Genomic DNA, 25812 nt, shown 5'->3' with positions numbered 1-25812 from the left:
CTGAGTAGCTAGGATTCCAGGCTTGTGCCTCCAGACTAGGCTCACCTGTCTTTGCCATTAATAACTGGACTACAAATAGCTTAGGTTTTCTGGGGTTCTATTTTAAACTTACACCACCCTTGTGTGTTTCAGTTCCACTAGTAAATTCTCTCCATGTGTCTAGGCTCAAATTCCTTGTCCCTGGCCTGCCTAGGTTCTGTCTGCCTTCAGATCAGGTAGTCCATTCATCTGTGAGCTAGTAGGTCACATGCTTCCAAAAAGGCTATTTCAGCAGCGCAGTCCCCTGGGGAGGGGCTGGGGAGGGGCTGGGGAGGGGCTGGGGAGGTGGAGTGGTTCAAGATGGTTCAGAGTCCTGGATTATCTCAGCGGTAGACTAAAGGCTTTAGAGGCAGAGACTACACAAAAGGACAGGATTTTATTGTCTCGTTAGGCGATCTCCCTGAATGAACCAAGTGGCACAGTGTGATACTGTTCACAGTGAAACGAAGACCTGCCAGCCTCGCTCTGTCCTTAGGTCAACAACCCTTCCTTGAGCCCTTATGTTGGCCGAAGGAGATACCATCATTCCAAGGACACTCAACTGGACCTCTGGCTCGGTCCCTCCTGAGTGGACCTGGTTAAACAGCTGTTCAGAGGGAACTCTGTATAGTCTGAGGCAAAACACAGAATCAAATTAGCGTTCTTAAGCTCCCTGTTTGGGATTCCTCCGGAGCGTCTGGGATAGACACACATTCCAGGAGGAGTACTGACGGGCTCAGCAGTGGCTCCAGCTGCCAGGGACAAGCCTGGGTGGTCACTGCCTGCTGGGTTGGGGAAGGGCAGAGGCTGTGGGGTTTCCTCCAGGGCCCCCAAGTGAGCTCATCCTCACCCCTACATCACTGACTTCATAGTGCAAGGCCTTGGCCAAAAGCACAGGCAGTGTGAGGGTCCAGTGCGATGAGAGTGGGGGGCAGGGCTACATTCCAGCCCTAGCCCCACCCCCCCCCCCCCCCCCCAAGCCAGATGTAGAGCTGTGAGCACTGAAACTTAAAGAAAAATGTGTGAGGTGTGAAAGGTGCTAGTTAGTGGTGTGGTATTTGCTCTTTAAAGGATAAGAACTGCAAGGAAGTTAGTTGTTTTTTTTTTTTTTCCTCTTTCCTTCTCCATTTGCTCTTTGGCAATTCCATTAGGGAATCCTAGAGGATGTGGGATGATATGTCTTCCAACTGAGAACAAAAAATCTCACTGACTATGAAATGGAGCTGGTCACGTGTCTCTAACACAAGTTGCTTTATGTCACATTTAAAGGAAGGTTTAATACTCTTCAATATCCACCAAAAGGAGATTACAAACGCAGGAAGTTCATGTAAAATGACCTCACTTCTCAGCATGGCAAATATTCAGAATACACAAAGTCCGAGGATGGATATTAGAAGTAAGAAAGATACAAAATAAGTCTGCTTAAAAAATAACAGCCAAAAGATGTCATAATTGATCATACTCAAATCGAAGTAATTGTGGTCTGGGTAACCCCCTGGATAAATGCTTCAGATGCCCATCCTTTAACCGGAATGAGCTCACGCAGCTGCCTAGAGTGTGTACACAAGAGATGCTCAAGAATACCCACGCCCACAGGGACAGACACTCGGCTGGCTCTTGGTTGTTCTCTAGGCACTTCATATGTGTGTCTCCGCCTTCTCGATACATTTGGAGAGTTACTTCTTTGGAGGTGGGACATTTTCTTCGAAGAAGCCCTGGTTGACGACATTCCCTGCTGGGAAGTATCTGGCCACCACAAAGGAGGACCCATCACTTGCTGATGCCTTCCCCACGCCTATCTTCTTTGTATTCTTCCATACCATGGCCGTGAAGTGTCCTGTGGGAGACAAGGGAGGAGCAGTGATGAGCCAGCCCAACGCTGAAAAGGATGCTTTAAGGGACCCTCAGAGTCCTGCATGCTCTGGTCAGGCTCAGGCAATAAGATATTTGCAGATGTCAATCATGAAGAAGAAACAAAGCACATGGCGGCAGGTCCTGCCCATCGGTCACACAGACCTCGGCCACCTCAACACTCTCACGTTCTTTCTGAGATCACGGTAAAGCACAGTGGTCCAGCACCTGTGACATCAGCTTACTGGCACCAACCCTCAACCGTGCCCCCAAAATGAGCTCTGTATTTTCAGATTTTTAAATTTTATTTTATGTGTATGAATATTTTGCCTGCATATGTATGGTTCCCTAGGAGGTCGGAAGAGGCTGTCAGGCCCCCTGGAATTGGGGTTATGAGTGGTTGTGAACCACCATGTGAGTGTTAGGAACTGAACTCAGGTCCTCTGCAATAGCAACAAATGCTTTTATCCACTGAGCCATCTCTCCAGTCCCCAAACTGAACTCCTTAAACATCTCTCTCTGTTATTTTCTGATTCTTGTTTTGTTTTGATCTGGGCCTTACGTGACTTCTCAGGAACATTCCTACAGTCAATGTTCCTTCTTTTCAACGCCTTCTCCCTCACTGAGTTCCATGACCCTAGCCTCTTAGCATCCCTCCCATCTCCATCTTGGTCTTGTAGCTCTTCATCCTCAACCCAGGAGCTCTTTCCTTTCTCCACTCTGTCCTTCAGGCAGCTTTGTCTTTCCCTGGCTCCCAGATGGATTTCTTCAGTTCGCTTCTCCGCTCTCTGTTCCAGACACGATCACCACACACTTCCACTTGGATGACTCACAGATGCAATCTATCCAAATCTCACTCTTGGGCCCGTGGACTTATTCCTCTGCCGACCTCCCATCTGTTTCCACAACATCTTTGTGCAGGTACCCGAGGGATGAACCTGTATCCTCTCCTCTCTTCACATCCTCTTCCTCACAACAACCTACCACTAATTCCCAAGGAAGTCAACTCTAAAATCTAGCTCAACTATATTCTTCCCAAACCTTGGTTTCATTAATAGTTTCTCTCTTGGAATGATCTCCTGACTGTTCTTGGCTCCACTTCCGCCCTCTCTAATTCATTTGTCGCTGTGAGAATGGGAAATGCACTGTGAATGAATGGGAAAGATAATGAATTAGATCATTCTGAGACATAAATCTTATCTAACTTCCTCGAGTCAAAACCTTCTGCTCCCAGTTGCACCTGGAATGAAAGCTCATACTTGGCTTGGTGGCTTCCTTCTATTCCCGAGCTCAGCAAGCTGCTTCCCAATGAGAACCCACGAGGGAATGAACCCTTGCTCCAACCAGCCTACATGTGGATTTTCTTTTTTCCAATACTGGGAATTGAACCCAAGACTGTACATGCCAGTAAGCACTCTACCACTATAGACTCCCAGCCCTTGGAAGCTCTTCTACTGACTGACAGTTGCTTGTCCCTTAGGTCTCTGACTAACTGTCACTTGTTTAAATAAGACTTACATAATCACCCTTGTTTACCAAACATCTCTCTTCCCACCCTGACCACACCCTGTCTTTTCCCTTCTCGTTCCTACTGGCTCCTTCACCTCTGGCCCTCACTTGGCCAAGAACAAATTGTTGTTGTTGTTGTTGTTGTTGTTATTGTTTTTACAGAGTGGGAGTTTATTGAAGATGTTTTAAGTTAGGCTTAAACACGAAGGTTAAGTGGAAAAAGGAGGTGCCTAGAAGAAATCAAGGCACCCTCAGGAGCATGGGTTTCTCAAAGAGAAAGTCACAGAAAGGAAGACGCACATACCCGAGTATGGGCACGGCTCTCCATGGGAGTCACAATTCATTGAATATGGCTGGTATTTAAGAAAGAGATGGAGAGGAAGGAAACATTATGCTCTTAGAGTTAGGAAAGCAGGCAGGCTTAGAGGGGATACTGCTAGCAACTTCAATGATTTTTTTTTTTTTTTTTTAAGACAGGGTCTCTGTATCTTAGGAAGCCTCATATTCAATAAGTAAGCAAGAATGACCTTGAACTTCTGATTGTCCAGCCTCACCTCTCCTTTTACGGCAATGCCAGCAGGCCAGTTTTTATGCAGTGCTGGGGATCAAACCCAGGCCCTCCTATGTGTTACACAGGCCCTCCTAACACCACACCCAGCTTCTGTGGTGCTGGGGATTGAGCCCAGGGCCTCAAGTACTCAAGACAAGCCCTCTACCATCTGAGCTATGTTCCTACCCACTGATTTCCATTCTTACTTACTCTTTGGCCCTCACTGGCTTTGAAGTCAAAGACTGGGGCTCTCTTCCTGTCACTGTGCCTGATTCATACTTAATTTTTTTTTTAATTTAAAATTACATTTGTCACCAGGCCTGATGGCACACACCTTTAATCCCAGCACTCAGCAGGCAGAGGCAGGTGACTCTGAGCTAGAGGCCAGCCTGGTCTACAGAGAGAGTTCTAGGACAGCCAGGGTCAGACAGAGAAACTCTTGAGAAACAAAAGCAAAAACCAAGCAAAACAAAAATTCCATCTGTCTGTGAGTGAGTGTGAGTGTGTATATGTGTGTGTGGGGGGTCACAAGCATGCCTCGGAGAGAACATCTTCAGGAGGCAGTTCTCTCCCACCAAAACTCAGGTGGTCATCTTGGTGGCAAATGACCCTAAGCCACCTACAGGCCCATCATTTAAAAAATTTGAAACTCCAGCACTTACGAGACAGAGGCAGGAAGATCATGAACTCTGAATCAACTTGGAATAGGTGACAGATTCAAGCTTCCTTCAGCCAAACAAAGAAATCCTATCTCAAAGATTTGGTTTTTTTAAACAAAAGAAAAACTGCCCAGTTATGAATCTAAATCTTTACTTATCTTTAACCTTGTATTGACCTCAGCTCTATAACTCTGGTTTTCAGCTCTGAACAGCCTGGTCCCCTTGGTTGTTCTGTTGTGGATCACAGCTCCAGGCACTGGGCAACCTTGCCAGGCAGTCCTGCTTCTCTGGCTGCCTCTTGGCCAGGGCTCAAGCCCTTTCTCCCACAGCCTTCTCTAAAGTGACCACAGGCTTTGGCCATTGACTATCTTTCTCTCTGTTTTTCCCAGAGAAGAAGGAAACTTCCATCATCCACTGGTTGCCAAGCAACTGGCTGGACAGAAAGTGTGCATCAGTGGCGAGATGCCCAAGGCAGTTTCTTCTTAAGGGAGGAAACTGAGCAATCTTCTCTGTGGAGGTTTCCGTTTGCACAGATAATCCTGTTATGGTACTTAGAGATGAGGTAAGGACACAACTTCCTTAGCAACATCAGATGCACTGGGGTTTCTAACACTAACTTCCAACAGTTCCTTTTTCTTTTCTTCTTTGTCTCCACCCCTTAAAGGGATCACATCCTCTTTCTGGCTGAGGACTGAAACTTCCCAGAATATGCCTTTGAAAACCATACTGAATCCATTACAGTATATCCTTGCAAAGAAATAACATATGAAAATAAGAAAGGACAAGACAATTTCTTTACTGGTATAAAACCACCTCTGGCAGTACAAAAGAGGACACACACACACACACACACCACACACCACACACACACACACCACACACACACACACACACACACACACACACACACACCACACACACACACACACACACACACACACCACACACACCACACACACACCACACACACACACACACACACACACACACACACACACACACTCAGGATCACTTTAGGCTAATACACAAGAAACCAGAAGCTTACATCACTTTCATAACCTCGCCATGTCAGGCTAGTCCTCATTTAGAATAAATAAATCTACTCACTCAAACAGGACAGAACAAAATCACTAAGGAATGTTTTTCTCATGCAGCACAAAGCAGGGACCAGAGGGTAGGCTTTATTGTGAAAAGCTGGCTGGGGGAGGGACTGTCAGTCCAAGCAGATAGCAGGTATTTCACAGACCTTTCACCTATAGGAACTCAGGTCAGGGAACCCCAAGACACAATGCAGCAAAAAGCTAGGAACTGAGAGATTCGAGCAGGATGGGCCTGAGAGTCCTCAAGGTTCTGGAAGCCTCAGTTCCACAACAAGTTCCTGCCTAAGGCCCCAGCGTCCATCCGTCATTTGTCCCCAGCCTTGTACAGGCACCCTCTCTTGGTGTAGAGGCCGTGGGACAGGCGCCCGGTAAGAACAGAAGACCTGAGAAAAGCCTTCCTCTTTGTAGGTCTCAGTCTTCCCCTTTGCTAAATGGGCAGAACAAGGTCCTGCTCTCAGCTGCCTTGGAGGCCAGTGTGGCTGTGGGTACAATCACTTGATAAACATCAAGCAGTGCCACGCGCAGCTCCAAGATCCGGCACGCGTCTGCTTGCTCAAGCGCCTCATCCTTGGGGAAAGAGCTATGAAATGAAAGTCTCTGGACACCATCTGTAATAAAAGGCGACAAGGTTCTGCCCACACATCCTTAATCACTGAGCCCTCCTCCTCATTCAGTGGCCAGGTCATTGTCATCTGAATCTCTGGCAGCTGCTTTCTGCTCCTCAGCCTGGCAACACTAGCGGGGTAGGGTGGGGTGGGATGGGGTGGGGATGGGGCTAACGGAACAAGAAATGTCCCAAGTCTGCACTTAAGAGTTACAAGAATCCTTCCTGGACAGGGTGAGCAGTAAGCCACAGGAAACAGTGAAAACATGTCGTCACTTCCTGCTTCTGAAGGAACTCGCCAGGGGATGGAGGGCCCCAAGTGGCTCTACCTTAACATAGACAGGATGGTAGGGTAGAGGTTGGGGTCGGGAGGGAACCCCTTCCCTTTCTCTGGTGCTTTGAGTCAGACATATTCCTTCCTACCCTGTCCCGGGCTCAGGAGGGGTCTGAGTCACTTCTTAGGGAAGACAAGGGGGGGATGGTGAGGCCAGCAAATGGGGCAGAAGAACCTCAGAGCCCAGACAAGCGGCCCACACTTTAATGAGATGGAGAAACAGCTCATCCTCAGCACTGGTGCAGAAAGCTTGCCTGGAAGCACAGTAACCCCAGCGCCAGGGTGGGGAGGGATCTCACTGGCTGGCCAGTCCAGTTAAGTTGCTGAGCTCCAGACTGGGTGAAAAACCCTATCTCAAAAAACAAGGCGGGGTGGGGTGGGGTGGGGTGGGTATTTAGCTCAGTGGTAGAGGCTTGCCTAGCAAGCACAAGGCCCTGGGTTCCATCCTCAGCTCTAAAAACAAACAAACAAACAAACAAACAAACAAAAAACAAGGCAGAGCAACAGAGGAAGACATTAAGACATTACCCTTTTCACAGAAACATGCATCTTGCGCGCACATGCACACACACACACAAACACATCTTCACACACACACTTATACATACACACTTAAGTTTACTGTTCACCCTACAGAAGGTCTATAAGGAGAGGGGTCTCCTCCACTTCTGTGTCACCAACTCCCAGCAGTGCCTGGGAGGCAACACATGTCCTTGGGCAGGGAAAAAGGAAGTGACTCCAATTCACACAACAAATGGCAGAGCTAGGAAGAGCCTGAGCTTTTCTGACTCTTAGACTCACCTGTGCCACAGCCTAGAATGCAAGAGGGAGGGGAATCCCCCAGTACCCTGAGGTGTGGAGAATGGGCAGGAAGAGGAGGGAGGTGTGAAGGAGGGGGAAGGGAAGACAGGCCTGGCCCTTTCCTGACTGCCTCTAGGGAGCCACAGCAGTGTGGAGAGAGCAGCTGAGGCAGAAGAAACTCCAGAGGCAGGATGACTGGTCTGTCAGACATGCTCAGATGCCAGTTCAAGAAAGAAGCACCCAGCTAAAATCCAGGCTCCAGAGAACACACTGTAGTGAGGAGAACAATACAGTAAGGAGAACACACTGCAGTGAGGAGAGCACACTGCAGTGAGGAGAGCACATTGCAGTGAGGAGAGCACACTGCAGTGAGGAGAGCACATTGCAGTGAGGAGAGCACACTGTAGTGAGAACACACTGCAGTGAGAACACACTGTAGTGAGGAGAACAATACAGCAAGGAGAACACTGCAGTGAGGAGAGCACACTGCAGTGAGGAGAGCACACTGTAGTGAGAACACACTGCAGTGAGGAGAACACACTGTAGTGAGGAGAACAATACAGCAAGGAGAACACACTGCAGTGAGGAGAGCACACTGCAGTGAGAACACACTGCAGTAAGGTGAACACACTGCAGGAACACACTGAACTTTGACCTGTCTGTGGGTGTGGTGGGGGAGGGCAGGATCAGCATCCCGGGTACCCTCAGATGAAGAAAGAGTACAGGTCTGGCATGAGGTGGGCAGGTGCTGGGGAAAGGAAGCCTTGGTTTCTGGGCACTTAAACCAGAGTGGTATGGCTGAGCCAATGCAGGAGAGAAAGAGTCAACCTTCTGAAGATGGCGGGCAGCGTTCAGCCAAGGCCCCAACTGCCACTCACCGGTCCCCGAGGTGAAGCCAGGCTGCTGGAAGTTATAGTTCTTGATTTCACTGTACCACCGATCAGCCACTTCCTTTCCTGCACAGAAAAGGCACGTGTAAACTCAGCCATGAAGTCTACACACTCCCTACATCTTTACCCACAGACCCCAAACCACATTCCACACCCTATGTCTCATTAGACACTGATGAAGTAAAACATTGAGTTACTCCCTGCAGGCTCCTGGGGACTCAGGATGAAGACAGACCCTTCACTGGGATGAGCACTGGCCTGGGGCCAAGCAACGGTCCCCAGATGAGGTAGCCTACATCCTACCACTGAACCGCTGTGGCGTTCTGGGACAGGCCTTTTCTGCTCTGGGCATCTACAATAAAAAGGTTGAACACAGTGCATCCCGAGGGCCTTCCAGCAATGGCCTGAATTTCTGGGAGGCTGTCCTCATCCCACCCGGGGTCTGTTTCTAACACAGGCCTGAATAAAGGTGGTTAGTCCAGTAGGCCAAAGGTCACTGCCACCAGAAAGGCCCTCATCTTGAGCATCCAGTCAGCAGTGGTGTGAGGAAGCATTTCCCCGAGGTCTGTTGATCTCAGAGTCAAGATGAGTCACCTTAGGACCTTGTTACAATTTAGAAGTAAGTCCTAAGAGGAGCTGCGACTCTTCCTTTCCACCAAGTCCCCACTATTCCTGCTGGGTCCTGGAGTACATATCAGCCATGCCTGGGGACCATTTAAAGGAAGCTGAGGCCCAGGTCCTTCTTCAGCTGTATCGGTTTCTCTGGAGACCCAGGGGTTGGAAAAATGTAAAAGCTCTCCAAAGACTCTGGTGTGTAACCAGGAGACATCAACCCAAACCTCTTTGTGTAGGAATATGGGAAAACTAGGGCCAGAGAGAGTAGGGATTTGATCATGGTGCCCAGGTAGCCAACACAAGACCAGGCCAGGCCAGCAGCCTTAGTACCCGATCAAGACTCCCTCTCCCAGCCAGGAGAGGCCAGAGCCTGGGCCCAGCATCTGCAGGCTGAGGTAGGGGCTCAGAGACCCCACCATCAGCTGCTTTCCAGGTACATAGCTCTTGGGGAGGGGTTGGATGGTGTGTGTGGGTGTACTAGGGAAAGCGGGCAGCCTGGGGGAGCCCCTTGGGAGCTCTGGGGAATGTGAGACTGGGGAGGAAAGAGTCATTCTCTCCTGGGGTTTGGGGAAAGCTCTAGGGATTGTGACAACTCCCACTATTTCCCTAAAAAGCCACTTCAGAGCTAAAGGAGCCAGTGGGGTGGGGTCATTTCCTCCTGGGCCCTGGGCAGAAAAATCATCTTTTTCTTCTTCTTTCTTTCTCTCTCTCTCTTTTTTTTTTGAAGATGCTCAATTCTTTTCTTCTATCCAATGGTAAAAGCAATACACCTACAGTGTAAAATAATAATAATAATAATAGTAATAGTAATAATAATAATAATAATAATAATAATAATAATAATAATAATTTAGAAAAAGCGGGGATGCTCCAGTGCCCACAGAACCAGGCTGAAATTCAACTGATGCTGCCTGCAGTCTCTGGCGCCCACGCCTCTGAGTTGGACTTCTGCACCCGGAGCTGTCTATATCTGACTCATCTGTTCCAGGCTCCCAGCTTCCTGGCTCTGGGCCAGCCACTGAGGTCAGCCCAGGAGCAGATGCTGAGAATTCAGGGGGTTCCTCTCCCTTTCTGGGCCTGTGGCCACACCATCACTGAGCTGCAAAGGGCGTAGTGTCAAAAGCAGTCTGCAGACCTCATCCTAGGTCCAGCTGGGCAGAGAGGAGAGGAGCCGGGCGTGTCCTACCTGTCTGGTCGTAGGATGCCCATGCAAGGTTCTCCCCACACTGGCCACGACTGGACTCTGGGCTGTGCTTGAGGATTCTTGTGCTGGCCAGGGCCTCTGAATACCTGCATAACATGTCTCCTCAGAGCAGGCTCAACTTAGGGACCCTCCACCCCAACCCTGCATCTGAGCTTTGATCTAGATGGCTGAGCCGCCTTCTTTGTCTGGGTTCACCAGAGGGATGGCGGAAACATCATTCCCGTGCCTGGGCCTCCCGACAATCCCATTTTCAGATGAGCACACTGAAGCTCGGAAGCAAAGGGAACCTGCCTGGGCCGGCAGCAGAGTAGTTGGTAGGTCTGACTGTATCTGAACCCCAACCACACCCCTTTAACCACCCAGGACCCCTCCAAGACTGCAGAAGCTGCTCCATGAAGGGCAAGAGCCCGGTCAGTGCTGGAGACTCACTGCTGAGCTTCCTGGTTGAGCTTCTTGCAAAGCTTCAGTGGGGGGACACCGTGCTGAGCGCGGTACTCATTGTGAGCCTTCAGGACTTCGTTATTAAACTGTTTGGAAGCTAGAATGACAGAGGAATGGAGAACAGCTCAGTGCAAAGGCAAGACCCACCAGAGGTGTACTGGCAAGCTTCAGGACACACAGAGACTGCCAACCTCTTCTCCATCCTGGTCCCATGGCCCCGTTCCACACCAATGGCCACCCTGTCTCCATCACCACTATCACCTTTCATGTCTCTGCAGGTCAGAGCTCTGCAGATGATGTAGGGTCTTCTGGGCCACGGTGGGGATTTGAAGCTTTATCTAAGGCAATGGCAGACTATCGAGCAGAAGTGGGGGAATACAGTGATTCAGAGAGTGTTTCTGAGAGATGCTGAGTAGTGCTGAGGAAGGTATAGAGCTGGTCAGACATTTCTAAAGGAAAATGTCTGAAGGTGAAGGAGACTGGATACCTTAGACTAGACCAATGGAATCTAGGAAGGGCTGGAGTTGGGAGCTCAGGGAAGAATAGCTTAGCTAGGGTGGATGGCACCATATCAAATCAGTGAAAACAAAGTGGGGGAGAGGGAGGAGAGAGAAACACACACACACACACACACACACACACACACACACACACACACACACCGAGAGAGAGAGAGAGAGAGAGAGAGAGAGAGAGAGAGAGAGAGAGAGAGAGAGAGAGAGCAATGCAGCCAGATAAAGAGAGAGGACCAAATAAAGCAGCATTTTTGAGGGCTGGGGTGGGAGGAGAGTATAGAAAAGGACTCCGTGGTAACAGCAAAGGAGGATGTGATCAGCTGGGCAAGGCTGTGGCGAGGGCTGGGGTTAGGGAAATAGGGGATGAAGAGCAGGAAGATCAAGACAAAACCCACCCTGCTTCAGAGCTTAACAACCCCATCCTTCTGGCATCTTTCATCCATCCAACGCTTATCCCAAACCATCCATCAGTCCCCTCCAACCAACCACCATTCACCAAACGTCCATGTGCTTTTCATCCACATCCAGCGTCATGCATCTACCCATTTCTCCATTTCCAGCACTTACCCATCCACCAATTCATCATTTGTTGTGCAACCACATCCACCCACCCAAGCACTGACCATCAAGTCAGTGCAATTCTAATCTATGTATCTGCTCCCTGAGCACTGTCTTACATGATGACAAATCCTATAAAAAAATAGCTTACACAAGGAAGGGTGATGGTCTCTCAAGCAGAGGATAGTAGTGGTGCCAGAGGGGCCTGGAGCAAGGGGCAGGATAAAACCACACGCCTTAGGAATCTAGGAAGCCGCCCCTCTCTGTAGATGTGGGGTCCTGGGAGGGCTATGAGTGAACATCAGACCGGTCCATCTGCCAGGTCTCTTGGTGGTGGTCGGAAGTGTGTAACCACAGCCATGGAGGAAGTGCTCAGGGCTAACTACAGGCAGGAGGGAGGAAAAAACACATACAGCTCATGCTTGGTGACCATCATGTCCTAGAACTTTCTGACAAATTATAGAGGAAGTAAACTGCCCTTGGGGGCTGTAGGGTCCAACGAGGCTGAGTAGGAGATCCAGTCTCAGGACCATACGGTGAGACAGGGTTGGAAGGGCTCTGAACCCATTTGTGATGTTTGGGGTAACAGAGATGTGAACTGAGGTAAACATGGTAATAATGACTCAGCCTGAGGCAGAGCGGGGAGCTACAACCAGAAATCCTCATGTCCTGGTGGCCTGCCAGAGAAGGTCCACACCCTTGTGATACGAAAGGCAGATTTCAGGTCTCCTGAGGTGGGAGGGAAACAGGTGGTGTTCAAGTGTAGAGTTTGCAAGGTGAAAAACCCCGGAGCTGCCCCGCAGCTGTGAGACCACACTTGACAGTAGGAGGCACATTACCAACGGAGCATCTCGGGGTAGATTTCCGGTTTGGCGTGCTAATGTGCAACTGGGCACATCAAATCACAGTCTTTCAAAAACCATGGGGGACAGGAGGTACCAGGAACAAGAACAACTCCTGGACACAAGTCACAAGTCTGTTTAGTGAGCTAAGGAGCCAGCAGGATAATGTGGTGATCAGGACCATAGGCTCCTAGGCCATGAGTGCTCCACCCTGCCTTGCTCACATGGGCTCTTTATGCTGGAGATCAGACTGGAAGACTGCGGTGAGGGTGGGAGTGTTCTGGGGAATTCTGGGTCCTACAGGACAAAGCTGGAGCTGGCAGAGAGAAAGAGCAGGGTGACAGACAGATTTCAGCCTGGAACAAGAAGGTCCTTTCTCCCAGTCAAAATGTTCCTGGCGCTTTAAGGGAACACGCCTGAACTCTGGCAGCCCTCACAAGTGAGGGTCCACCTCAGTAGTCATCCTTGTCCTGTCTACTCCAAGACAAATGGCAGTGGAAAGCAGTGAAAGGCGGCAATGTGGTCACAATGAGAACAAAAGATCCGGGGACCGCCACGTCCATCTTGGGAGTCCTGACCCAAGGTCTGGCTTTAAAAGGCGGCCAAGCTGTGAATCAGGAAGCCATTGTGCTGACAGTTGGCCCCATGCGGCAAGCCCTTTTTCCAGCTGCCAGCCCATGGCAAGTCCCTCGCCCTGGCTGCCACTGGGGGTGCAGCCTTTTCCTTCCCCCGGCGGGCTCGAGACTCCTGGGGACATTCCTTGGGTCCGTTGTCCCAGTAGTTTGGTATCTGAAGTCTGCACCTCTTTTAGAACTATGTACTTCTGCCGGGACTGTTACAAAAGCTTTCTGGAGATTGGGCAGAGCTCCCTCCCCCACAAGAAGGCAGCAAGCTATCTACCACTGGGGCATGCAAGCAAGTTAGTCTCCATTCCTTGTAAGATCCCTTCAGGCATGGGTAGGGGAGGTGAGGAACACCATGGCCTATGACTTCCAGGGATTTCCCGCCCTTTGGTAAATGGACAGGGTAATAAAACAGGGGTTTGTATGAACTGCATGGTCACATTGAGAATGATCCCCATCTGCATGATAGGCACAGCCAGGGCCAACCTAAACTCCCAGTTCCCATGTCTCAGGCCAAGGAAGGTCTGGTGGGACACTGTGGGAGACACTTGAGACTTGGTGACAAGTGCGGTGTCCCAAGAGCTCTCTGGAAAAGGTGTTCCAGGTTCAGGAGGCAGAGGAGGAGGCCAAGGGTTAGGTTATTACTGGGCCCAGGAGAAAGGGAGCCAATTTAAGGCAGTTTGGGTGTTGGGGTCAGCCTGCAGTGGACCCCACTGTGCTGTAGGGCCCGCAGGCTCTTAAGCAGAGACATATATGGCTTCTAAAAACTAGGTCACTGGATTCCCAGCATGGGGGAAGTTCCAGGGGACAGAAGTGAAAGTTCCTGAACCAACACAAGATCAGTGCCAGAAGCTGACGCCAGGCGCAGGCTCCGGCAGGGCCAGGCTTACTCAGCCAGGGCCTCTGTAAAGGGTCACCCGGCCTCAACAGAGGGTTCTCTTGCTTCCCTAAGCTGGAAGCCAGGGGGCCCTCCGGCCACTTTGGGCTGTCTTAGGAGTCCCCACCCACTCCAACCAGGACAAGAGCTCCAGGAGCAAGTTATCAATGGTGACCACATCTAGCTGGAGGCACACCCTACTTCTATAGAAAAACCCAAGAACACAGATAAAGTCAAAGTAAAACCAGCCACCTACAGCCCAGCAGGGTGGGCCCTCAGAGGTCCTATAGTGGAGGAAGGGCAGGGACCCACATTTTATTTTGCTGAAGAGCCAGAAGGAGGGACAGGCAGACCCATCTGCCCTGGGCTCCTGCTTGCTCCTGCTTGTCTCCCAGTGGGCCTTGGAGACCTCATCAACCACTTCCTAGGGCATCCTTACCCTCCCCACATCCATGACTAGATTAGAAAAAACATGTTCTGCAAGGGAAGTAACCCCCCCCCCCCCATTCCCCTTGCTGGTCCAGGAGTTCCATCAGGAGGGATCTAGACTTGAAGCAAGGCCTGTTCTGAGGCTCTGCCTCACAGCCCAGGGTCACCCAGTGGAGCGGTAGAGATGTCACCTAGGTGACGCTCAGGTTCAGGAGGACAGCTGAAGTGAGCACTCAGGGGAAGGAGCTCACAGGAGCAGCTGCCTCTTATCTCTCACAGGAGAGAGGAAGGAAAGGGAGAAACAGCTACACGTCTTCAGAGCCTCCTCAGAGCCGGGCTCCAGAGGTTGTCCAGAGCAGAGGGGACAGCAAGGCTGGACGTTCTAGGTGGTGCTGCTCCATCTAGATCTTTGAGGGGGCCGAGGAGAGTGAAGGGAATTCTGGATCTGTCCTTAGCTCCCCACACCCCAGCTTTTGCCAGACAGGCTCCTGCCTCAGTACCCCCTCTCTGAGGCCTCATCCTCCTATATCACTACCCTCTTCTGACTCCCCACGAAGATTCGAACAGGCCCCTCCATCCTCTTGACAAGAGGCCGGAAAACAAATTACTCCAGCCTCTGGGGTGAAACTGGTTTTGCGTCTTTAGGAAGAGTAGGAAGTGAACAATCAGAGGGAAAACAATTTTTTCTTTTTCCAAACAGGATTTCTCTGTGTAGCCCTGGCTGCCCTAGAGCTCGCTCTGTAGACCAGACTGACCTGGAACTCACAGAGATCCACCTGCCTCTGCCTCCTGAGTGATGGGATTTAAGGAGTGCCCCACCACAGCCTGTCTGGGGAAACAGTTTTTGAAGGTATCTTTTGGTTCTTCCAAGCATGGAAGTCAGCTGAGTGAACGAAGAAATGGAGGAGGTACTCACTCCAGGTTCAGACAGTGCTAGGACTAGATCCCTGCTGTTTCGGATGGAGTATATGAATGGCCTCAGGTCACCCTGACTCTGTAGGCCCTGGTTAAAGCCCCCACTTCCCCTCTCCTGCCCCCACTCTAGTACGCTTGCTATTTTACATCCAACACCCCCTTCTCCTGATGGCAAGCGGGGGCTACCAAGAGTTGCTTCCTTGCCTATGGGCAAGGAGTCCATTTCTTGGAGTGATGGTCTCCTCCAGGCAGGCCTGTCTGAGAGATGACCAAGTACACACGTGGTCCCTGACTGGCTGAAGCTGCCAGAGGGGGAGGGCTTGCTCAGGCTGCTGAGTGCTAGTTCTACCCAGCACTAAGATCTGCCCAGAAACAAGTTTCTGCCCCCGGGCCCCAGGCTCCCCTCTGTGTACAGAAGATGACAGCTGCGGGTTTTAAGATGTCCCCAAAGCAGGGAAACCTTTCAAACGAGTCTGGCAAAAAAAAAAAAAAAATGAACAGATGAACCGGAACAGCTGGGGTTGCCCTGGCCCACGTGGCCTCTCCCTGCAGTGGTCCCAGGGGCTCGCCCAGTAGAAAATTCCTCGTCTTCTCCTCAGATATCCTCTGGTATTAGGAGTCCAGGGTCTGAGACACCAAGATTCCTAGAGATGATTAGAGTATGTGTATGGGTCCCCACTAGCCAGAGTCCATTTGGGATGGGGACTGGGGTGAGAGCATGTGGTCAGTGTGCTATGGAAGCATTCAGAAGGCAAAGAGCTAGGTTCTGCGTGTGCACACACACATACCACACACCACTCAGAGCTAAATTCTAATCCTAATTTGCTCACTTACTGGTCCAGACACTTTATAATGAGCAGATGGTAATGACCTAGAGTGCTGTTGAAGGTTAGTAACATAAAATGCCTAACTTCACTGCCTAGCATACAGCAGGAGGCTAATGATTGGAAACCATTATTATTCAAGGCACAGGGCTGTTGCAGTCTGAGGTCCCAGCACACCTGTTGCACAGAGGCCCAGGAGGGAAACCAGGGTTGTGGGCAGGATTGAGAGCTTCCAACACCAGCCCACGCTTTCTAGGTGTGAGCCTTGGCAGCTGTATGCAGGCTTCATGGGACTTCTCACACTCCCCATGAAGCTCTGGGGGTGTGTCTGAAGCCTATTCCATGAGGGCAAACCAGGACCCAGACAAGGCAGGGGCTGATTCCTTAGATGGTCTAACTCCTCTGTAAATGGGTATCTCTTGGAGGCAGCTCCCCAAGGCCTCCATTGGTGGCCTGGATCTTCAGGGTTGGGTTTGTGGAGAAGGTTCACTGGGTCTGAGTCACCCAGAAAAGTCACTTTCTCTTTGGGGAACTTAGAGGAGGCATATGTGAGTGACTATGAAGGACTGGACTAGAGGACTATCAGTGAGTGGGGACACCTGCCTCTGCCAGCTGGAAGCTGCTTTCTGCGGCCAGCACCCTCTGCAATCCACATCAGCACCACTTTGCAGGCGGACCTTCTCACGCCTCTGACCTCCTCTTTTACTCCTTACAAGTTGGCACCAAGTCTGCCCAGGGTTGCCACTGGCAAGCCCATCCTTCCTCCTCTCTGGCTCCCATCCTTGCCCTAGACCACGGCTTCCCTGGGCAAACCCGGTGTTGGCACACAGCTGAATGTAGAGATGGTGACGATCTTGGCAACAATAAAAGATTTCGGAATCTACCAAAACTACCAGATTCAAAATCAAGCACAGCAATGCAACTGAGGTGTTTCTGATCGTTCTGGACCAGGCTGTGTGGTCCGTTTCTCTGCAGCCTTGGTTCTGAAGCCACCAGATGAACGCTGTGCACTGCACACATACCATCACACCAGGCACTGGCACTGGCACTTCCTGGGGTAGCTCAGCTCATTTGTTATGAATTTCAGTGTCTTTTCTTCACGTATAGTGTTCCTCTCTTACAGAAGTATAATGGTTTAATTACAGAAAACCCAGTATTTTCCTACAGTCATCGCTCAGTCAAATGACTATAGCTTTGGATTGTGTCTTGTTAGAATGCTTGAATTTGAAATTTAGTTAGTTAGTTACATTTTTTTAGGTCTGTGTGTGGAGGTCAGAGGACAACTTGTGGGAGTTGACTCTCTCCCTCTATCATGTAGGTTACAGAGATCAAATTCAAGTCTTCAGGCTTGGCGGGAAGCACCTTTACCCAGTGACCCATTTTGTTGACCCTAGAAAGCTTGATTTTAAAAACTGCTGTTGAGTTACTCACTTGAGGGTCATAAGAAGGCACTGAAGAGCTGGGGGGGGGGGGCAGCTCAGTGGTAGAGTGCTTAACTTGGCACATGTAAGGCCCTGGGTTCAACCCCTAGTAACCTCTGCCCCCCCCCCCAAAGAATCATTGAATGAATTTTGTCTTGAGTTAGGACAGAAATTCCAACAATAAACTGGGTGAGATAACACACGCCTTTAATCCTAGCACTCAGAAGGTTGAAGTGGGTGGATCTCTACGAGTTTATTGAGACCAGCCTAGTCTACACAGCCCAGGCTACATCGCGAGACCCTGTCTCAAATGAGTGTGTGTGTCCTAACGAACTGTTTTAGAATCCATTTCTCAGAGCAGGGAAACTGGCTTTTGGTAAAATACTTACCATGCAAGCATGACAATCTAAGACTGGATCCCCAGCATCCCTGCTTAAAAACAACAAAACAAAACAATAACTGGGCACAGCAGCCATGTCTGTAATCCCAGAGCTAGAAAGGAGAGAGGGGGATCCTGGGGCCCATGGCCAGCTAGTCCAGCTGAGTCAGCCAGCTCCTGGCTCAGTGAGAGGCCTTGTCTCAAAAGACAAAAAGCCACTGAAGATGACATCCACTGCCTACCTCTGGCCTTTCTCTCTCTCTCTCTCTCTCTCTCTCTCTCTCTCTCTCTCACACACACACACACACACACACACACACACACACACACACACACAGAACATACACACATAATAAAATAAATTTTGGTATGATTTATTATCAGTAAATGTTTGATTTGTATACTTGTTTTATACGCCTATACACCTGGAGTTGTATAACAATTCGTTGGATGAAACTACTTCTTTCGCAAGTAGAGAGAGGTTCAGAAGCCGGGCCCTAGGTGCCTGCACCCTTGCTGTCTCTAGGGAGGCAGGCTTTCCACTCCCAGCTTCTACGCTCTCCCTTCTGATCCTCCACTCAGCCACCACACTGGTCCTACCGTGTTCAGGCACCCTATAGCCCATAAGATGACTTAGACCCTCCCATGGCCCTCTAGAATGGATCACTTTCTTCACACTCCTTTATGGTCTGTCACAGATGAGGCCTCCCTCCTGTGCCTCCCCTACCTTCCTTCACTTGAAGATCTTAGAGCTAGGGTCATTTCCCACCTCTTACCCAGTCTCTCCCCACCCCCAACCTTCATTTATTCATTTCACAACACAAACAAACATTCCTAAAGATTGGGCTGTCCCTCCAGTGCACCGGGTCCACAGCTTGCAGAAAGGACAGATGGTAGGAGGGAGGAGGGGACATGGAGAGAGATGGGGGAGAACAGGTAGAAGGATGATGTCACAGGTGCAGTGCTAGAAAACTGTATCTCAGAGCAGGGGCTGGAAACAATCAATTAAAATGTATCTTTAGGGCTGCGCTGGCGGCCGGTGGTTTGCCTTTAATCCCAGCACCAGAAAGGTAGAGAGGCAGGTGGATCTCCGCAACTTTGTGATCGGTTTGGTAGACATGTGAGTTTCAGGCTAGACTGAGGTACATAGTGAGACCCTATCATAAAGCAATAATAGTAACAATAAATATTTAATAAAAATGAAATGTAGCTTTAGAGAATCCCTGGACTGCCTCCTAAGTCTAGAGAGGAAGGAGTTGTTTTTTTGTTTTTCCACGCAGAGATGTCAAAAGGTCCTCTCACATCCACCATCATTTGTCCCATCACCGATGACCTTTCGTCTCGTTCCTTTAATTATGTGACATCCTCTTCCTGTCCACTGCAAAGGCTCTTGGGGGTCATATGGACCACCCTCTTTGTACAGATGGGTAAACTGATGCCCGGAGGATCACAAAACCTTTCTTCATATCACATAGCAAATGTTTAACAGGGCCAGCATTGAAAGCCAAGCCTGTCACTGAAGCTGGAGGAAAAGCAGTTTAGGACCAGGCCAGAGAAGGACAGTCCTGGAGGGCAGACCCAAGAAGGGACCCAGCCTTCCTCAGCTGAGGCTGACAGCCCATTGACTCCACTGTTCCTTTAGGGCAATGGTTCTCAACCTTCCTATCACCGCAACCCTTTAATACAGTTCCTCATGTTGTGGTGACCCCAACCATAACATTATTTTTGTTGCTACTTTGTAAGTGTAATTTCACAACTCTTGTGAATCATAATGTAAATGGCTGTGTTTTCTGATGATCTTAGGCGACCCCTAGGAAACGGTGGATCCACCCCCCAAAGGGTCGCGACCCACAGGTTGAGAACCACTGGTTAGAGCCTCCTGTGAGGCAGAAATGATGCCCCAATAAATAGAAAGCCTTGGTGCCCAAGGAGGGAGAAGTCTGGGAGAAGTAGATCCATTGCCCAACACCTGTCCCTTGTCCGTGCAGGAGTGAGGACAGATGATCCAGGGTGGGGGCTGTCCCTCTGAGGGAGGAGGGCGAGATTAGGGATGGGATCCCCTTAACAAGAGTAGAGCACAGAAGGACGGGGAGTTTCAGGCTGGATGATGGGAGTGGTGAAGACCGGGCCAGGACACCCAGGGGAAGGGGCCTGGGTGCCTGCCAGGCAGCACAGCTGTGCGGCCAAGAGGGTGGCGCCAGTGGCCAGAGGGCCTGACAATGGGGTGGAAGGTAGCGAGCAGGGAGCAACAGGAGGTTTTCAGACATTTCATCCTTACAGCCACAGTGGTGAGGATGGGCGACAGCAGAGCAGAGACGACGGCGGGAGCGGATCTGCAAAGCACCCAACCTGGCACTCACTCGGGGGATAAGCCCAACGAGAACGCAAAGGATTCTCAGACCAGCCCTTTGTGGGGTGGGACGGGACTAGCTGCTTCACAGTCAGGGGTGCTGGCACAGTTGGGTGACTTTTTCCAACTGTAACTTTGTCCTCCTCTGGAAACAAAGCAGAGCCACGCCTCGGCAGACTCACAGAACTATCCCCATCAGCGCTAGGAATCCCTCCCTGACGCAATCCCCGGCTCGAAGCCAGAGGGACCCTCCCTCGCTTTCGCCCTCTTTCTCTCTCCTTCCGGGTGGTCTTTCCGCTACCTCCGCTTCCGAGTTGAACCAGAAACAGCCCCAGCTGCGCCTTTGGGCGCTTTGCCCCACGCTCTCCATCCCCACTCAGGGATCATGCATTGCAGTGAGAGCGGCGGGGACATCCGAGGGGTTCCCAGGGGACCAGGCCCCAGGCGGGGCAGGGTGATGGCGAGTGTCCCCGGAGCCATCCCTGCACCCCTGCGGGCTGTACGGGCGGCTCACCTGACTTGCCCATGGCCGGCTGTGTGTGCGCTCCTCTGCTCCGCCGCGGCTGCGCTGCGCCGGGTGGCGGGTCCCAGCAGCTGGCCGGAGCCAGGAGGGGCAGGGGCGGCTGCAGCCACTCCCCCGGCGCCGCCCGGCCCCGCCTTATAAGGCAAGGGCAGCTGCAGGCGGAGGCGCGGGGAGCCACCCCTAGATTCACAAGGCTTGGTGGGATTCCGCCCCTGGCTAGGGCGGTCCAGATGTGGACGCGGATGCCGGTTCAGAGCGGCCTCTCTTCCCCCAGCTGAAAGCGCGCGTGAGACCTAGGGGAGCCTGCGCCTTCTCGGTGGTTCCCCGTGGCTCCTGCGCGACGGAGACGTCACGAAGACGGCTGTGCTCACTGTGGCCCGGCGGGGTACGGTTCCCACCGGTGCCACCAGGGGTCGGTAACCTTCCTGTCTCGGTCTTGGGGGACATCTCCCGCCCTCCAGTGTGCTGCTTCCTCTCTGCGACACTGCTCCAACCGCATCTTTCTAGGACCCTTCCGCTGGCGACCCCAGGTTGTAATTGAACACATCCTAACCCTCCAGCTCCAGCAGCCCCAGGGAAGTGCGCACAGCCTGGCTTGGACCTGTGCTCTTGACCCTCACTGCCTCTGAGACCAAGCCAAATTCCCCACCCCTGAGTCTGACTCCAGATGTGGATCCTCACCTCTCTAACTTTATCCCACGCTCCCATCAAACCAGATTCCCCAAACGTTCCTGGATTTGCTCACCCATCCCTCGGCAGGAACTGCCGCTGACTTGGCCCTCCTAGCCTGAGGTCAGTTTCTTCAGATCTCAGCAGCCCTTCCCTTTGCTAATCTTAGGACAGCACACAGCCAACATTGGAGACACTGACTTAGCTTCACCCCTGAGAAGAGCACCAGAACAAGGCACAGCCAATAAGCTCCCCGTGCCAAGGGAACCCTTCCTCACTGGTGGGCCAGAGGATTTGGAAGTCCTTGTGGAAGATAAGTGTTCAGGCTTTTCCGTTAGGGCTGGCGAGTTGGCGGGGCGGTAAAGGCACCTGAGGCCAAACTCGAAGTTCTGAGTTGGATTCCTGGAACGAACGCAACAGAAAGAGAGGACCACTCTTGCACATTGAACTGATTCAAAGATTCCAAGTACAGAGTTTGCTCGCTCTCTCCTCTCTCTCCTCTCTCTCTCTCTCTCTCTCTCTCTCTCTCTCTCCTCTCTCTCTCTCTGTCTCTCCCCCCACCCCACCCCACCCCGTGTGTGTGTGTGTGTGTGTGTGTGTGTGTGTGTGTGTGTGTATACAGTGTGTGTGTGTATACATATATTTTAAAAATACATTTATTTGGGCCAGGCATGGTAGCACACGCCTTTATTTTCAGTGCTTGGGAGACAGAAGCATGAAGATCTCTGTGAGTTTAAGACCAGCCTGGTCTACATAGTTAGACCTTATCTTTAGATTTTTTTTTTTTTTTTGTGTGTGTGTGTGTGTGTGTGTGTGTATTTTCGGGGTGGGGTGGGGTGATGTATGTTGGGTGTTTCAGTGCCGTAGTGTGTGTGGAAGTCACAGAACAACTGGGGAAACCCTTTTCTTTCCTTCCACCACGTGAGTCCTGGGGTCAGGCTTGGCAGCCAGCGCCTCACCAACTAGTTTATTTTCTCTTCTTCTTTATTTGATTTTTTTTTTTTTTTTTTTTTTTTTGAGGCAGGCTCTCCTGTGGCCTTGGCTGGAGCTCCTGTATAGCTGGACTTTGAAGTTCTGATCTTCCTGCTTCCACCTCCTCAGGCAGTGACTACAGGATACATCCCTAGCTGTCCACACTCTTTGAACTGAAATGTATTGTTGTAGGTTTACCATTTGCTAGACAGTCTCAGTGTACAGCCCAAACTAACCTTACATGACCATATTCACCCAGGTGCTGGATCACAGGTCAGGCCTGTGCCACCACACCTGGCCAGAACCTGTAGTACTGAGTTTAGATGTATCCAGTAGATCAGCACAGAGCTCCACACTGAGCTCGCTCTTCCTGGCCATCAGATACACTTACTGCAAACAGGAGCAGAGTGGATACTGGTGCCCATCTGACTTAAAGGACTTTTAGTGTTGGGTAGGGATTCTGACTCCAGCTGTTCCATTCACCTGACAAATTCCCATTGAAATAATCAAATGAACCCAGGAGGGGTCCCTATCACACACAGGATCTCTAGAAAGGTATTTCAGAGGAACCAGAACTGCAAGGCCATGAGGAAACAGCTGAGCCCAAAGGAGTCATCCACCATATGCGGAAGACAACTGTCAGGGGCCGCCAGTCCCCCATCCACCTTGTTCAGAAGTGAGTTCAGAAGGAGAGACCTGGCAAAGCTAAATTCCTGCCTCTGTGGCTTCTGTAGAGTCTATGATTGGTTGTGTTGTGGGCCCTGTAAACTGGCTTTGCCAGCAGCGTGCCAGCAGTGTGCCAAATAGACTTAGGCATTGTCAAAGCTGATTTCTACTAAGGACAACTGGGTGGCTGGAGAGGGAGGTGCTGCCTAGGCCAGAAGACAGACAAGAGACAAGCCACAACAAAGGTAAGACACCAAGAAGAGAGATGAACTCAATTCATGTTTTGCCACTTAGCCCAGGCTGGCCTCGAACTCCTTACTCTCCTGACTCCAACTCTCAATTTATCAATTTTTCCCGAGGGTGTAGCTCAGTGGTAGAGTATACTCAGCATAGGGAAGCCCTGGGTTTCCCCCCATAATCGCTAAGCAAGCAGGAGAGTTCCCGTTGTCTTCAAAGCTTGTCAGTTCTGGCTCTTACACTGAAGCTTTGTCTTGCATTTTGATTGTGAGCCAGCCTGCGGTCCTCTCTGTTTCTGTTGCTGGTCTTTATCTATTTAACATATGGTCAGCCCAGGGCACCAGGTCCTTTCTATTTTCTTCTTTCTCCTCCTCTACCTCTTCTTTGTGTAAAGCAGATAAGGACCTTCCCAGCACGGAGGACCTCCCATGAGCGCGTGCTTGTTACCAGGCTGTCCCTCCCTCTCTGGAGATAACAAACCCACAAAGTACCTGATGAGGAGCATGATTCCTACTCCATGAGTGTGAAATGCCTAGGATGCTCTACCAAAAGCACGCTCTCAGCCGGCACGAACTTCTCCTTGTGTGCTCGCTGCTCCACTGTCCTCAGGCAGGAAAGCCAGGCTGAGAGAAGGAAGCTCCTGCAGGTCAAACAGCCCCAAAGCACCTGGGCCAATATCCACACACATTTGGATGACAAAACAACACAGAAACAGGAGACTGTGTCAATGGGTCACACTGGGGAGAAGGAAGGGTCTGTGATGTTCCCCAGTCCCCGGACTCTCTTAGGATCTTCACACGGGTTTAGGTTTGAGTAGAGGCAAGGGTGTGTGGAACTAAGCAGTCCTTACTGCAGGCCCATCTCCAGTCTTCCCCCCGCCCCCAAACAAGTTCCTCTCGGGGTCAGCTCCTGAACGAGTTACTTTTCTATTGCTGTGCTGTGACACCAGGACCAAGGTGATTTACAAAAGAAAACACCTAATTGGGTTTATAGCTTCGGAAGGTTAGAGTCCATGATGACAAAGCCAAGGTGTGGCGGCAGGAACAGCTGAGACCTAACATCTCAAACCTTAAGTGGGACACAGAGAGAGTTTGCTTCATGTACTTTGAACCTTTTTATCTGAAAATAAACATTTATGACTTTTATCATCTTGATAAGTTGACCTCACCCCTCACGCTAGAAATCAAACTCAGGGACTCACGTATGCCAAGTAAGCATATTCTACCACTGAGTATAACCCTGGCCCAATCAGTTAGTTCTTCTGTCAATCAAAAAGCTGTCTGTCTCCCTCTCTGCCCCCACTTCGTCCTGAGAAATGTGTGTTTGATGTCAGCACAGTCAACCTAGCTTTCTTGCAATGAGTGAATAGGTTTGTCTGTCTACCGTGGTGCCGGCAATGAACCTGGCACCTTGCACTTGCTAGGCAAGCTACCTCTGAACTGAATCCTCCCCAGGCAAGGTCATCTCGTTTTTATCTTTTAACTTTTTTGTTTATTTCAATAAGTTCAGAAGACTGTTACTATACACAGCAAAACACCAGTTACTTTTATGATTTGTAAAATTAACCTTTACTTGATCTGGATATATTTTCAAAGTGTACTGGCTACCTTCTTCATTACCAAGTCCTTGATTAGAAGCAACCTCTGAAAGACGTGTCTATTCCTGGTCGTTAGGGGACAGGAACTCTTCAGTCCATTCCTGTTAGGAAGGTATGGCAGGAGGGAGGCTGCCGATCACACAGCAACCGCAGTGAGGACACGGAGAGCAAGCCAGAAGTGGGGGCTGGACTTCTTCCAAGAAGCTTCCCCCACCTCTCCACAGAGCACCCCAGCAGGAGACTGAGTGTTCAAATGCACAGGCCTGTGGAGACCATCCCACTTTGAAACCAACCACAGCCAAGGTGTGGAGTACGCAAGGGGGAATTCATACAGAGGCAAAAGGGATGCTTCTTGTTTGACGGCAGGATTATTTGTACTAAATCCTCTGTGACTTAACGTTCTGCAAAATGTGAAAATGAACTCTGCACTGGGCCTCGTGGCCCACGCCTTTACACAGCACTCGGGAGGCAGTGGCAGGCAGATCTCTGTGAGTTCGAGGCCAGCCTGATCTACAGACTGAGTTCCAGGACAGCCAGAGCTACATACAGGTTTTGTTTGCCTCGAACAAAACAGAAAACAAGAACTATGTGAAACCAAAGTAAGAACTGGGGCAAGTAACTTGACTCCGTTTCCTCCTCTGTAAAAGGGATGGTCATGTATGTCTGTGACAAAAATTCCTGAGAAGACCGCTTGCAGGAGGAACTATTTATTTGGTCACAGTTTCAAAGCCTTCAGTCCACAGTGGGTGGGGAGGTCATGCAGAGTGGAAGACAGGAAGTGGTGAGGAGCAGGAACAGGAAGGGGCTAGAGTAGTCCCAAGTGACCTACTTCCGCTTAT

General features: G+C 50.6%; 1 protein-coding gene across 1 annotated transcript; it reads right to left on the bottom strand.

Annotated features, from left to right (window-relative positions):
* Positions 1–1254: 1254 nt before the first annotated feature.
* On the bottom strand, positions 1255–21175 carry Glipr2 (GLI pathogenesis related 2). Its single transcript, XM_036178843.1, has 5 exons — positions 20824–21175; positions 10565–10673; positions 10118–10221; positions 8305–8382; positions 1255–1855 (listed from the first exon to the last, which is right to left on the bottom strand). Exons 1-5 carry the CDS (start codon positions 20834–20836, stop codon positions 1695–1697), a joined length of 465 nt encoding a protein of 154 aa, XP_036034736.1. The 5' UTR covers positions 20837–21175; the 3' UTR covers positions 1255–1694.
* Between the last annotated feature and the right edge of the window lie 4637 nt (positions 21176–25812).

This window comes from Onychomys torridus, chromosome 2, assembly GCF_903995425.1.
Source record: "Onychomys torridus chromosome 2, mOncTor1.1, whole genome shotgun sequence".
Classification (NCBI taxonomy): Eukaryota; Metazoa; Chordata; class Mammalia; order Rodentia; family Cricetidae; genus Onychomys; species Onychomys torridus.
Note: the sequence above shows the minus strand (reverse complement) of the source record. Positions and strands in the feature narration are given on the sequence as shown.